The following is a 14025-nucleotide window of genomic DNA, read 5'->3' on the forward strand; positions in this document are numbered from 1 at the left end:
GCACTGCGTCCGTGTGTCTTTGAGGGGTGGGTGTGCCTCCGGGCTTTGACCCGCTCTCATTACGGGAGTGTTTCACCTGTCGGGGCTGAGACGCTGGCGTGCACACAACTCTGCCCCTGCCTTCAGTTTAAATTTAGACCGTCCTCCCCAGAAGACAACTGAAAAACACCTCATTCTCAAGAGGGGTAATTTTAAAATAAAGTATTTCTGGAAGTGGAGGGGGTAGGGAGAGGAAGACGTGCTTTTTCCTGAGTATATTATGTTTTCTGCCATTAACTTTTCCTTACATTTTACTGAAACTGACCTCATCATTTCAAACGTGTGAACCTAGTTTTATTGCCTTTTCTCCACCTATTTCACTTGTACACACATTATCTATGTGTGTGTATGTATTTTTTTTTGGTTGGGAAGAAAAGATGCCTCATTTTGAAACCTAAAGGGGGAATAAGAAAAGCCCTTTGTAATATATTGCCATATTATCACTAAATCCCCTGACAGTTGTGACACAGAAGTAAGTCACCTGTCACTTAAGCTTGAGGTCTCTTTAATTTTCTCCTGGAATTCGCACCAGGCTGTCTTTAATTTGAGGCCTTTATTGGAATTCTGAAACCTCTCTGCCTCCCTGGCTCTCAGATCTATTCTGAGAGCTGTTACAGAGTGTATACAATAACCAACAGAGGGATTCGAGCGGGCTGGAGCTCTGTTTATCTAACACTCTAGAGGGATTTTTGTGCTTATTCGGGCCTGGCTGCCCGGCTTTCAATATCGCTTTGACAACCATTCTGCCCTTCTCATTAATTTTAAACAGTTAAAACACAGGAAAAAGAGGAAAAAGTTTTCATTATTAAAGTGCTTTACTTTTTAATAACAGAGGATTCTGTCCGCCAGGGGAAAGGGCATCCTCGCTAATTTCACATTCATATTAAAAAAAAAACACACACACACAAGGAAGGTGACAGTTGCGTTGCTGAGGTGGCTTAACGAAAGGAGGGCAGCAAAAAAAGAAAAAAAAAAGTTTGCATTTCACATCAGTTAAGAGGGTAAAAAAAAAAAATCCTTGTTAATGACAATAGCAAATGTCCACTTTCATAACACAGCTCCTGAGTGACTTTTCTCTTGACATTTGAGTGGATAAAACCCTTAGGGGGACCATGTACTGTGAAATCAGCTAGACTGTCATCAACCGAACAGGTAGCAGGAATGATTTGACTAAGCTCAAAACATTTTCAGGTTGTTAAGTCTCTATTAATACAGAGACGGATGCAGACCCAGAGAATGAGGCTTTTTCTCCTCTCCCCTTTGTTCTTCCTCTGGCAGCCTTAAAGGTGAGAGACTCAGGAGCCCCAGTTAGGCACGGTCGGCCTGAGGTCAGCCAGACACAGGCACGAGCCCCTGTCCTCCACGGGGGTGAAGGGAAACACAGACTGGCTGTTTTCTTGGTGACCCATGCCCGCAGTGGGTAGTGGTTACCGTAGAGGCTTTATAGAATCACTGGGACAGTCCGCGTCTTCCAGGAGACCTACTAGCCAAATTGAGTTGGAGAATCTTCGTTCTCTGGCATCTCAGTTTCACATTCAGTGGAAAGCATTCATGTTTGTTTTAAGACGTAGGAGATGGGGGGGGGGGTGCGCCTGGCTGGCTCAGTCAGTGGAGTGTGTGACTCTTCATCTCGGGATCATGAGTTCGAGCGCCATATTGGGTGTAGAGCTTACTTTAAAAAAAAAAAAAAAAAGATACGGGAAACAAAAACCACTCAGTTTTAGGGGAACATAAAGAAAGGAAATCTTGGGGCGCCTGGGTGGCTCAGTCGGTTGAGCGTCCACTTCGGCTCAGGTCATGATCTCACGGTTTGTGAGTTCGAGCCCCTCATCGGGCTCTGTGCTGTCAGGTCAGAGCCTGGAGCCTGCTTTGAATTCTGTGTGTCCCTCTCTCTCTCTTTTCCTCCCCCACTCACGCTCTGTCCCTCTCTGTCTCTCAAAAAATGAATAAACGTTAAAAAAAAATTAAAAAAAAAAAAAGAAAGGAAATCTTTTCTCTGGGATTGTTGAAGAATGAAAAGGATATCATTTTTCTATTTTATTAACGTTTTGCATCCGTAGAACTTGAGTGTGTACAGATGTCGCTCCTGAAACCAGGATGGCCAGCTGCAGAGACCGAGTGGCCTTCTTGGAACGTGGTGTGAAGGGACGGCCCACTCCTCGATAGGTCCCTGGCAGCCAGCACAGTGGCACGGTGGTCCCAGGCTGAAAGAATGGATCCGAAACACAAGTCACAGCCTCCCTAGGAATGAGGGAGCATGCTCTGAATGAAATTCAAGGATAGGCTAAATTTTAGGCAGGCCCCGGGGTAGGGGGGGCACTCCCAAGAGGCTGTTCCCTTGTTCCCCTGAGGAGTGAGAGGGAGGGGGAGGATTTAAGGCCTCCGTGAGACCCAAGTCCTGTGACACCTACCCACCTGTCCACATCCCATGATGTTTTACATGCCTGAATCGGACTCGGAAAATTCCAGAGGGTCTCCGGTGGGCTTTCATTTTGAACGTGAGTGACAAGAGGCCAGGAGGACCAGTCAGTAAACAAGTAAATAAGTAAATAGACCCGATCTGCTCCCTCACAAAGCTGTCTTCATCTTTGCTTGACTTTAACATCTTTATAGCTCCCGTTTTTCCTCTAGTAATATTGAAAGGATTACCCTTGTTGGCCCCTCGGTGGTTACCGAGTGATTTTACTGTTATTAAATCTATTATAAAGTGCTTCATTATTCCTGACTCTGACTCTGTCTCTTCTTTAATCCTTCCGCCACCCTCCCAGAAATCCCGTGCCGCTGGCCCCCAGGAAATCCGACGGCGAGCCACGGTCTTGCAGACGGTATTTGAAGATTACGTGCACTCCAGTGAGAGGCGGGTCTCCTGGGCAAAGAAAGGTGCGTGGATTTCGTAGGTCCTTGTGGATGGAAAGCCCTCAGAGCTCCGTCCCCACCTCCACCTGCGCACCGCCAACGGGCTGAGAGGCCAACCGGTGGGCGGAGGGGGGATGTCTCTGCTCACAAGCTAAAGCCTTCAGCCTCATTCTGCAGGGTCTGGACGCAGGCGTGGAAGGCTTGAAAGTGATATTAAACGTTCACTTCATCCTTCCCCATGTTTTGCACAAATGAGGCTCTATCTTGGCTTACGTAGAACTAGAACTCTGACCCATGGATCTCAGGGATCCATTTTTCTCTTTGAAAACTGAAGAGACGTGACCGCGTCAGCAGAGACTGTTGTAGAGGTGGAAATTAGGGATGAAGGTAAGGACTGGAGGCATCAGACCCGAGCAGTCTCTGTTTGGAAGTACAAAGGAAAGTGAGAAGGAACAGTGAAGAAAGGCCATAGACCTTGAACCCAATTCCTAGGAAATTTACAAAAGACTCAGGTACTTATTTAATATCCAGGCCCTTTATAGGATAAGTTGGCACCTGGGATCACCAGGCATTAGTGGGGACTCAGTAGTTCACTGGAGAACACTGAGAGAGCGCGGCGGGGGGGGGGGGGGGGAGGGTCTTAGAACAGCTGGATGTTTCCTATGGCAGGAAGTCGCGTGTCGTGGCTGGTGATGGTCTTGTGTGTGTGAATGAGACGCAGTCCACGTTGGAGGCCCCTCACTTCTTTTTGATAGTTACTTGCTGTTTTGAGAAGGATGCCAGGCTGTCTTGCCAGTGTGTAAACTCTATAGCATCATCTTTTTCCTTTTATGAATTGAGATTTTTTTTATTTCAAATTTTTTTTTAACGTTTGTTTTTGAGAGAGAAGAAAGCATGAGCGGGAGAGGGGCAGAGAGAGAGGGAGACACAGAATCGGAAGCAGGCTCCAGGCTCTGAGCTGTCAGCAGAGAGCTTGACGTGGGGCTTGAACTCACGAACCGTGAGGTCATGACCTGAGCTGAAGTCAGATGCTAAACTTCACTGAACCACCCAGGTGCCCCAGTTGAAATTTTTTAAAAATCATTTATTTAACAAATACTTATTGAACTGGGCACCGTTCTAGGTGCTTGGGATACATCAGGAATCAAAGCAGATGGAAAACCTTTCTAATATTCTAGGTGGGGCACAGATAATGAGCATAGTTAAAATAGTCTTTTAAAGGGTGTTAAGAACTGTGGGAAAAACAAAGGTAAGAGAAGTGAAGGGGTGTCTGGGCAGACTGCGTTTTACATGGAGGGTCAGCGTGAGCCCTGCTGTGAGGGCAACATGAGCAAGTCGAGGGTCACCAGCTGCTGCGACAGAAAGGGCATTCCCAGAGAGGGCTCGGAGGTGGGCGGGGGGGGGGGGGGGCGGGGTGCAGTGTGTCCACAGGAAGGAAGGGAGGGCTGGCGTAGCAGAGGCAGGCTTGGAAGCTGTCGAGGGCTTTGGGGTCCCCTGAGTGCCATGGGAGCCATTGCAGGACTTGGAGCAGAGATGTGGCGTGGTCTTCAGGGGTCGGAAAAGATGGCCTATGTGAGAATAGAATCTGGGGGGCAAGGGTGAATGCTGGGGGACTGGTTACAGACAGTCTTGGCCATCAGGAAATAGATGACAAGAATGGGCTAGGCAGCAAACGGTTTTGAGTGCCTACCATATACGTTGGCACATCACGAAAGCAGCCCTTGGCTGTTGCCACCACACTGGACCAAATGAGAACGACACAGGAGAAAAGATGAAGTCCCAGCGGTGGCCCCGTCGCCGCTGCTCCGTAGGTAGCGTGCGTCCTGCTGGACTGGTTTCTAACAGCAGGCTGTCCTGACATTTCCCGAAAGTGAATTCAACAATTCCTGAGGGTTTTCCTAAGAACCTGCCTTCAGTGAAGTACTGGCACGTGTCTCCCGAGAGGAACGGATGGCTTGTCACAGTGTAACTGGAGATCGGTCGTTTGTTGACAGGCGAGGTGAGCTTGCTGGGTGGTGCACGTCCAGCTGTGGCGCCGCGGAATTTCTGGCTTCGTAGCGCATCGCGATAAAAAGCAAGAAAGCCCCCCTGTCCTCTTCACCTTTGCTTTTGACGCCAGAGGTGGTTGAGGTGTCTCACTCTAGTGAGACTACAGCCTTCTTAAGGTGTCTGGGTCACCGAAGTAAGGCTGTCGTGGCGTCCTTGGAGAGCGTGGTGACCACTGAAGTCGTTCATACCAAGAAACAAGCGGAGCTCCTGGTTTTCTGTCTTTTTTTTCCTAGTATCACTTTTATTTTTTTTATTTCTACTTACTAAACACGACATGAGACAGAACGTGCAAGTAGGGGGAGGAGCAGAGAGAGAGAATCCCAAGCAGGCTCCACGCTCAGCACGGAGTCCGACGCGGGGCTCGATGCCACAACCCTGGGATCATGACCTGGGCTGAAATCAAGAGTCGGACGCTCAACCGACTGAGCCACCCGGGTGCCCTACTCGCCTTCCTTTTAAAGGGTACCTGAACGGGGCCACTCTGCAATGTTTAGGTACCAAGAAGGAAATAAACCTGCATTTCTCTTCTCTGCTAATTGATTGCCACGTCAGATTGGTGGTGGTCTGGGAGGAAAGTGCCCTGTTCTAGATCTCGACGTCTCCACGCTTTGCTCCCCTGGTGCTTAGCATGGTGAGTTCTGGAGGTCTGGGGGGGGGGGGGGGGCGCGTACGTGCACTTGCTACAGCAGAGGTGTTCAGTTCACAAGGGGACAGCGACCGCACCCCGGAAGTCGAAACTGTCTTCTGCATTTCGTCTGCATATGCAGATTCCCCACTGCTGACTTGCCTCCGTTTTATTTCAGAACCCACCTCATGAATAATTAACAAAGCAGCTGGTTTTTGCCTTTATGGCAGAAAAGTAGTTGGAAACTGGGCCAAGTATGCATTTGTCTTCCTGTTGCATTTTCTGGCCCAGTCGTTGTTAATAACCAGCATTTAATTGTTGTTAGTTTCCAGCAGCAGTCGCCCCTTTTTACCCTCATTTCCTTCCTTTCTTTCTTTTTTTTCCTTTTAGTTTATTTATTTATTTTGAGAGACAGCACGCACAGAAGGGGCGGCAGAGAGAGAGAGAGAGAGAGAGAGAGAGAGGGAATCCCAAGTAGGCTCCATGCTGCCAGCACAGAGCCCAACACAGGGCTTGAACCCACAAACCATGAGATCACGACTCGAGCCAAAACCAAGTCAGATGCTTAACTGACCGAACCACCCAGGCACCCCTTTTCCCTCATTTCTTGCCTCTGTTAGCTAGAGATCCCAGTGGTTAAAAACTGGTTTGAACTTGGGGCGCCTGGGTGGCTCAAGCGGTTAAGCGTCCGACTTTGGCTCAGGTCACGATCTCGCAGTCTGTGAGTTCGAGCCCCGCGTCGGGCTCTGTGCTGACGGCTCAGAGCCTGGAGCCTGCTTTGGATTCAGTGTCTCCCTCTCTCTCTGCCCCTCCCCTGCTCATGCTCTGACTCTCTCTGACTTTCAATAATAAATAAACATTTAAAAAAAATTAAAAAAAAAACTGGTTTGAACTCGAGACTCCCGAACATAAGTTTTGGAAACTGGGGTCCTTTCCACATGGAAGACGGCTTTCCTGTGGTGGCCCTTCAGCCTCCGGTCTCCCTGAAGAGCAGGGACCACGTGCGGAGGAGCCGTGCCTGGCTTGCGGGGCTGTTGCTCAGAGTCCAGAAAACCCAAACCACCGATGACAGATCAGCCGCTCCCTCAGTGCAGTCCCAGGTAGGCAGGTACTCAACCGAGTGTGCCTTTACTCTGTAGAGATGTGTGTTCTTCTGGGGGGGCAGGGCCGAGGTTCCCTCCCAGGCTAGAGTCTCGCTCCTTCCTACCTCCTTGATCCTAAGTATCATCCATAAGATACTACTGTTCTTGGTCAGATGTCCAAGAATAAATCTGATTTTATGAACAAGGATGAGGTGTCCACGTGGGGTATTTTAAAATAGGTTTCCCTTAATGCATCTCCCTTACGGCTGTGAGATAGGAGCCCGCGACTACGGAGCGCATGCTGTAAGTGGCCACGCCTTCTTCCGCCGTCTCAAGCAAATGCCTTCTTTCTCTGCTCTCCACTCCTCCGGGTCCCACAGCCCCCACTTCCGCCACCCGTCCTCGACACCGCCCCTCAGCAGGGTCTGCGAACAGCTTCGGCTGCTCCTGAAATTCCTGCTTCTCTGAATCATCAAAACGTGGGAGTCCATTCAAGGATGTGAGGACAGCCCAGTATCGTTGTCCCTAGTGAGACAGCCTTAAGGACAGGCAGGGTTGGTAAACATATGCAGTGTGAAATGCTGCCTGAGCGCTTGTGGAGGGAGAAGACACGTCTGCCGTTTCTTGGAAAACTTGTTAGCTGGGCACCCACGTCTCTGAGACAGAGGCTGTCCCTCGTTGGCTCCTCGGGTTGGTGCGGGAATGGGAGGTTGATCTGCCTAAGTGGGACAGGGGTGGTCAGGAGGAGGCCTGGGCCAGCGTTCGGGGGACTGAGATTGTAAAAGTGCGAACTCTTTGGCTTGGCCTGACTTGGCATGGTTTCGGTCTGGTTTTTTTAGAGGATAGTAAATATGGAGGGTCTGGAAAGAAAGGGGTGTAGAGAAGAGGTGTAGAGCATCTCCTGGGCGGTAGCCGAGTGGCTTTCTTGAGACTGGAGTGTGTAGCTCCGTGTCTGGAACCTGGTGTCAGAACCTCCGAACAGCGCAGACCATTTGAAGTGCTAGAGATTTCCCTTGGAAAAGCTGGTCCCCGGTTATTAAAAAGGGGAAGCAGGCACAGATTTCAGAGAGGGGTGCAGACAAGTTGCCTTGGTTATTATTTCTCATCGATTGGGAAAAGGAGTTCACTTTACTCAGTAAATAGAGCTTTGATGGATTCCCAGGATCCTTCCAGCAGCTGATCTGCTAAAATGACACTTTTTATTACTGTTCATAAACGCCAATCTCCAGGTGCTGCTGGGATATTACGTCTAAGCTGTGGGCAAACTTGCCAGTCCAGTGGCTCAACAAGCAAGGGCGAGAGAGGCTGGTATTTAGCGCCTGCTCCTCCGTGAGATGCTCGGTGCTGGACTCTGGCTTGGCCGCCAGAAGAGCCGGTATTGGGGTCTTTTCAGAGCCGTCCCCTCCTGCCCTGTTGGAGTGAGGAGAGGTAGACACTTGATTTTCACCGGAATTGCAGTGTATTTGAGGGGAGCTGGGTGGAGGGACAGCTTTCTTTTCTCAGAGGAACGCCGAAAAAAGGTGGAGCCAGGGCTCCAGGCTCCTGGGAACCACGTCTGCCTTTTTTCCAGCCAGTGCTGACTCTAGAACAGGGGCCTTTTTCTCAACTTTAAAACAGGGCTGAAACTTTCACGAAGGTGTGTCTGGGGACATCTCTAAATTGTTGGCAGTTCTCAAGGAATGAACTGTTTTGTGGGCTCTTTTAGAAACTTAATAACTGCCTTTCTCCTTTTTAAAACTGTTTTCATTTCCTTTTTTTTTTTTTTTTCTTTAAAGTTTATTTTGAGAGAGAGTTTGCGCGTGCACAGGGGAGGGGCAGAGAGAGAGAGGTAGAGAGAGAAAATCCCAAGCAGGCTTCGCACTGTCAGCACAGAACCCGACACGGGGCTCAAACACAAACTGTGAGATCATGACCTGAGCCGAAACTAAGAGTCAGACGCTCAATGGACTGAGCCACCCAGGCACCCAGCGTTTCCTTATTTATGCATTTTTCAAATGGGTAAGAAGCCCTTTAGCAGTCAATATCGGGTACTTTGGAATGAATTTGGTTTTAAAATCCCAGGAGTACAGGAAGAAGAGTCACCCCTCTGGATAGGGGCCCTGGAGGCGGGGCTTGTGGTGTGAACATTTATAGCAGGAGTAACAGACTGTGATGGGAAGCACAATAAACCCATGGGAACCTTTTGAATTGTATAACATTTACATGTGTTAGCAATTGAAAAAATAAATTGAATTAGGAAAATTTTTTCCTAATATAAAAGTCTGATGATTTCATTTTTCATGAGAAAATACCACATTGATCATGTCTTAGTTTCTTCACTCATTCTGTCTTTCGTTTCTATGACAAACACTGACCAGCTGCCTGCTGCCGTGTCCCAGCTGCTATGCAAGGCCCCAAGACCATAGTGAGGAGAAAAGAGGGCCGCTGCCCTCTAGGGTTCTTGCACACTACACAGTAAAATCTGAAATTCTATTGGGTTTACTCAAGTGATACTTGTGTCCTGTAGATTTTTTTTTTTTTTTTGATGAATTAAAAAGAAAATACACCAGGATAGATTTAAGTGGTTCATTATGTTGTACTGTCCTGACTGTCTTAGGGTGCGTGGCAAGATAAAGTGTGTAGGACAGCCATTAGGCCCGGGCGCTTCAAGACCCCATCCTGACGGCCTCCCTCACCCTCCTCTTCCTCCCAGCTCTGCAGTCCTTCATTCGAGCCTATGCAACCTACCCCCGGGAGCTGAAGCACATCTTCCACATCCGATCGTTGCACCTTGGTCATGTGGCTAAGAGCTTTGGGCTGAGAGATGCCCCCCAAAATCTTGGTGTCTCAGCTGTAAAGAGAAGAAAAGGAAACCTGAACAGGTAAGATGAGTTGAACTTGCCCTGGGACAGATGGCTGGAAGTGAGGTGGGTTTGGAGAGCTCTGTGCACACAACAGCAGGGCGGTGGTGGGGCAGGCTGCTGCGTGATGGGTGCACACTTGCATCTTTGGGTTTTGTGCTGAATCATCACCAGTGTCCGCCCCGCTCGCAGTGTGATAAGTGCTTGGAACGAGAGGAAAAATACTTAATCTGAATGTTTTTAAGGCACCTGCAGAAATGCAATGGTGTCTTCTGTCAGGTCCAGATGGTGGTGGGGTTTATTGGGGCAGCAAGACAAACCTGTTGGTTGGGTTGCCTCCACTGCCCACCAGCAGAGTAACGTGGGGCCTTGCTGGAGTCGGAGCTTCAGATGTGCTGTGGTTCACCCTGGACAGCCCCCCAGGACTTGTACGAAAACTTCCGGTGTGTTCTGTGAAATCAGTTTGGTCCTGTCCTGGGGAGGCGGGAGGGGCCGCGTGGGGACTCACTGCACCGGTCGCTCTCCTTGGTGCTGACACGTGCGTCTGGTGCCAGGCACACTCAGAGGGCAGAGGCCGGTGCGAGCGTGAGACTCTCACCCTCCCTCAAAGGCACATGGTAAACTGTCCAGAGGTCCTAGTGAGAGTGAAGAGCGCTGCCCTGCAGGTCGGAGGCTGGGCTCTGGGTCCACCTCCACAGTTCCAGGAGGTCCTGAGATGATTCCCCTCAGCAAAAGACATTTGTAAAAGGACCCAGCCCCTTTGCAGGAGCCATGGACTGCTTGCATGGGGACTCAGGGACGGACTGCCATCACCACTTGTGCAGCATGTGAGTGGGAAGGAAACACTGAACAAGCAGAGAATCCTTGAATGCTCTGGACAATTCGTTTGCATTGCACATCCTTTATTTGCTTATGAATTGCAAATGTCAAAGTACACTTGCCCTGACTGTGAGAATCTGGGGGCGTGCCACACTTCCCTGCCAGTTCCCGCCACATGCCCGCTTGCTCATGCACCATCACTTGTCAGGGCCCAGGTTCTCTGGATGCAGTGACAAAAGTCAGAGTGGACCGCCTGGTGTAGGGAAACGATCGCTGGTCTTAGATGCAGGGGACTTGGACTTCAGTTCCAGCTCTGCTCTGATGTGAGCTTCTGAGCTTTGGGCCGTATCTTTGCTTTACTTCTCAGAGCCTCAGTTTCCTCAGCTACAGCAAAGAGAAGGAAATCAATGTTCTGTAGCTATTTCACAAGGTTGTTTTGAGACTCAGCGTTAGGACGGGCTGCACAGATGAATCACCTTAGGACAGAAATCTGGAAACCAGATGGGTTAAGATTCTGGAACATCCAACCTGATCTGTTCAGGGTGTGGCACCTACAAGGCTCTTAGTAATGGATAAAGTTTGCCTAATTCTAGTCCCATTTTTGGAATTTTTAAGATGCTTGATTTTTTTTTTTTTTTCTTGTATTAACACCTCTCCTGTAGGACCGTACCTCAGTAATTCTGTCAGGCAGGTAGTTCACATGCCGCTGTTGATCCGTGCCCAGACAAGGCTAAGACACACCCAGCTCTGGTGTCTTCCAGGCGGTTTTGAGGTGCAGGGTACTGCCTGCTGCCCCTGCTACCTGTCCTGGGCAGGGCTGTGGCTAGAGACTTCTCTGCCCGTCCTCCCGGGAGGTAGAAGACGCCTCAGATGTACGACGGCTGTGCGCCAGAGTCAGGTTGCTGCCCTGGGGTCGGAAGTAGCTGGTGTTTCCGCGTGCCCACTTTGGTTTCAAGTGTGTGAGGGGGACCTCCTAGTGATCTGGAAGCCAGGCCATCCTGCCACCGTCTCTAAAATGTTGGCACTTCGAGAAGATCGGAACACTCCTGCCAGTTGATCACTGGTGAGAAACACAGATCTTGCCGATTCCTATCCCCGCAAATCAGTGCAGTCCCGATACTTCATTGTTAGCGGCTCATCTACCTTTATGAGTGGGAACTTCATTAGCAAGTGTTAATCCAGAGAGCAGCTCTTCAGGCTGGGACGTCCGCAGCTCTTACCCAGATCCTGGAAAGCAGAGCAGCAAGGCAGGGAGGCAGTCGGGAGGGGGACTCGGAGCCAGCCAGCATTGTCCTCACCTTGAGAAGCCACTAGGGAGAGAGCACGCCGCCGCCTCCTGCTTCGGCTGACCCTGCTAGCAGATGGGCACCAGGACTACCATACCCCTGTGAGCAGGGGATTTAACAGGGCTTTATTTAGGGAAGAATGGGCTGATTAGCCCATAAAGAGCATGTAAGATGGTATGGGGCAGCCTTTGATGTCTGGCTGGCGCGGCAGGGAGCCGGGGGGGTGAGTGACAGCAGTGTGTCACAGGATTACTCCGCCCGTGACAACACCGCTCTCTGTTCTGGCCATGTCACCACTCAGTTACAGCTACTTTTTCGGTTGTTATGCCCTTCTTTTGAAGGCATTTCTCGCTGCACTCTTACATCCTCCCACCCCACCCCTGCCTTGCTAACACAGACGGCACTCAAGGATACAGTAGGCACCTTTTTTTTTTTTTTTTTTGGGGGGGGGGGAATCTTGTCACTCCTGGAAGAAGAAGAAGAATGACTTGGCAGCTAATGTGCACACGGACCGTATAATTGTGGTCAGGGTAAGCGGCAGAGAAGACGGGACAGATTTTCCGCACCTCAGTCAGGGCTCAAGCAAATGCCAGTTGCTGCTTTTTGAGGACTGGGAAGAAAAGTCCGTTAAACACCACAAAGTGCAGAGAGTTATGCTGTGGCCACAGTGATTGTTCTGAGCTCAGGCGTCTCCTCTGAAATCCATCTGTCAAGAAAGGGAGTGGTTCCTTCTGCTTTCTTGGGGTGGACCAATTTGGAGCACTGAATTCTCCAAATTATTCTGCATTCTGTGTCATGGGGTTAACTGCCTAGAGTAGCTCTACGTTATGTGCAGACCCCTGATACCTGTGGACCAAATCCATGCCACTGTGAGCAGAATCCTGTCTCACCTCGTCATGCACCAAACAAGGGGTTCGTCTGGGTGTTAAAACATGAAGCAAGGGCACGTTAGCTAAGGAGATGGTTTCCACACAGTGACAAAGGGAAGTTTTATCTCATCCGTATGCCTTTATTCCTTTACTTGACCACTGTTGAGACAAAAAAAGGATAACGTCCCCAAATGAGATCTTTATCACCGGGTCTGTATCCGCTTTTCAGTCCTTAGTTCTGAAAGGGAACACAAAATGCTTCTCCCCTGCACACAGATGCAGTCGTAGTTACAAAACTCCTCTGACACCGACACACAGACCTGCCAAGGCAGCCCCCCGCCCCCCGCCCCCCGCCCCAAACACTGACACAGACGTGCACACAGGGAGTCGGTGCTGTTGGTAAAATATTGAATGGCCCCTTAGCGACATCCATCACAAACACAGCATTTTCCTTCTGTGAAACGCAGTTCTGATTTTGAAGCTCGGTAGATTCCGTGGTTCCTGGGAAGCAAAGATAACATACCTTCCAAAATTTCCGTCTTCCCAGGAGACGGGGGGACCCGGTACCGTCTGCTTCGGGAGGGCAGAGTGGTGTTGTCGGCCAGGGCGTCTGTCTGTCTAGGCAGTGACACACACGAGTAGTGAGCAGGCCCGCCGTGCGGGGCTGCGAGTTCCTCGCCTCCCTTACACGCTGTGGAGACCGGTTCAAGAACAGTGCGTTACGGTGTCAGTGCTACTGCGACAGTACGAGAGAGCGAGTCTGCTGTTTTTAACCAACTATCTCGTGAATTCTGTGCTGTGATCATGAAAGCACTGCTCTGCCCCAACGATGTAATTTGTAGCTACCTGAGACTTGTCTACCCCTGGCTTATGCCACCTGTGTCTTTCTGATGTTTTCCTTTGTGCCTAGAAACATCTTGGACGTCGCCTTTATCAGTAATCCAATAACTATGCTCCTCTGTTCTCGGCTCCCTCCTTTTAGAATTAGTAGAGCAACAACAGTCCAAGTTGTTGGCTGTTCTTAAAAGGAATGCAGTTTTATTTATGCACATTTCCTTTTTCTCTTTCACTTAAATGTTTGCTTATTTTTGAGAGCGTGCCAGTGTGGGAGGGGCGGGCGGGGTGGGGACAGAGGATCTGAAGCAGGCTCCGCACAGACAGCAGGGAGCCCGATGTGGGGCTCGAGCTCACGAACCACAAGATCATGACCTGAGCCGAAGTCAGTTGCTCAACTGACTGAGCGCCCCAGGTGCACCATACACCTTTGCTCAAGCCAGCCCGGTCAAAGTGTGACCACGAAGTTCCTGCTCTTACCAAACAGGTAAGCCATCTAAAATGAAGGATCTCTTAACCCTTAACGACTGGGTCTGGGTGTGCTGGGCCTGTGCTCGGCGGGCCGTGGTCAGTGACAGGAGGGTACACGGGGCTGGCTCCCCTGGGTCCTGGCCTCGGGTCAGAACCCCCGGCACCCGGGCACCGCAGAGCATCTGTACCCCCCGGAGTTCTAGATCCAGTGTTTTCTCTACACCAAGTAGACGTCCTCATGTGGAGGTGCCTGCC

The 14025-nt window shown here is 50.1% G+C and overlaps 1 protein-coding gene across 5 annotated transcripts in view; it reads left to right on the forward strand.

Moving 5' to 3' along the window:
* Positions 1-14025, forward strand: part of DDX31 (DEAD-box helicase 31) — a 72700-nt gene that overhangs the window by 45894 nt on the left and 12781 nt on the right. For 3 of the 5 annotated variants that reach the window (XM_058693715.1, XM_058693714.1, XM_058693713.1), the window contains 2 exons: positions 2808-2919; positions 9344-9512. In XM_058693715.1, coding sequence (XP_058549698.1) covers positions 2808-2919; positions 9344-9512 — 281 coding nt within the window. Of the gene's footprint in view, positions 1-2807; positions 2920-9343; positions 9513-14025 lie in introns of those variants that run through there. The other 2 variants (XM_058693716.1, XR_009251332.1) reach the window with 2 other exon arrangements.

The sequence above is a fragment of the Neofelis nebulosa genome, chromosome 12 (genome assembly GCF_028018385.1).
Source record: "Neofelis nebulosa isolate mNeoNeb1 chromosome 12, mNeoNeb1.pri, whole genome shotgun sequence".
Taxonomy (NCBI): domain Eukaryota; kingdom Metazoa; phylum Chordata; class Mammalia; order Carnivora; family Felidae; genus Neofelis; species Neofelis nebulosa.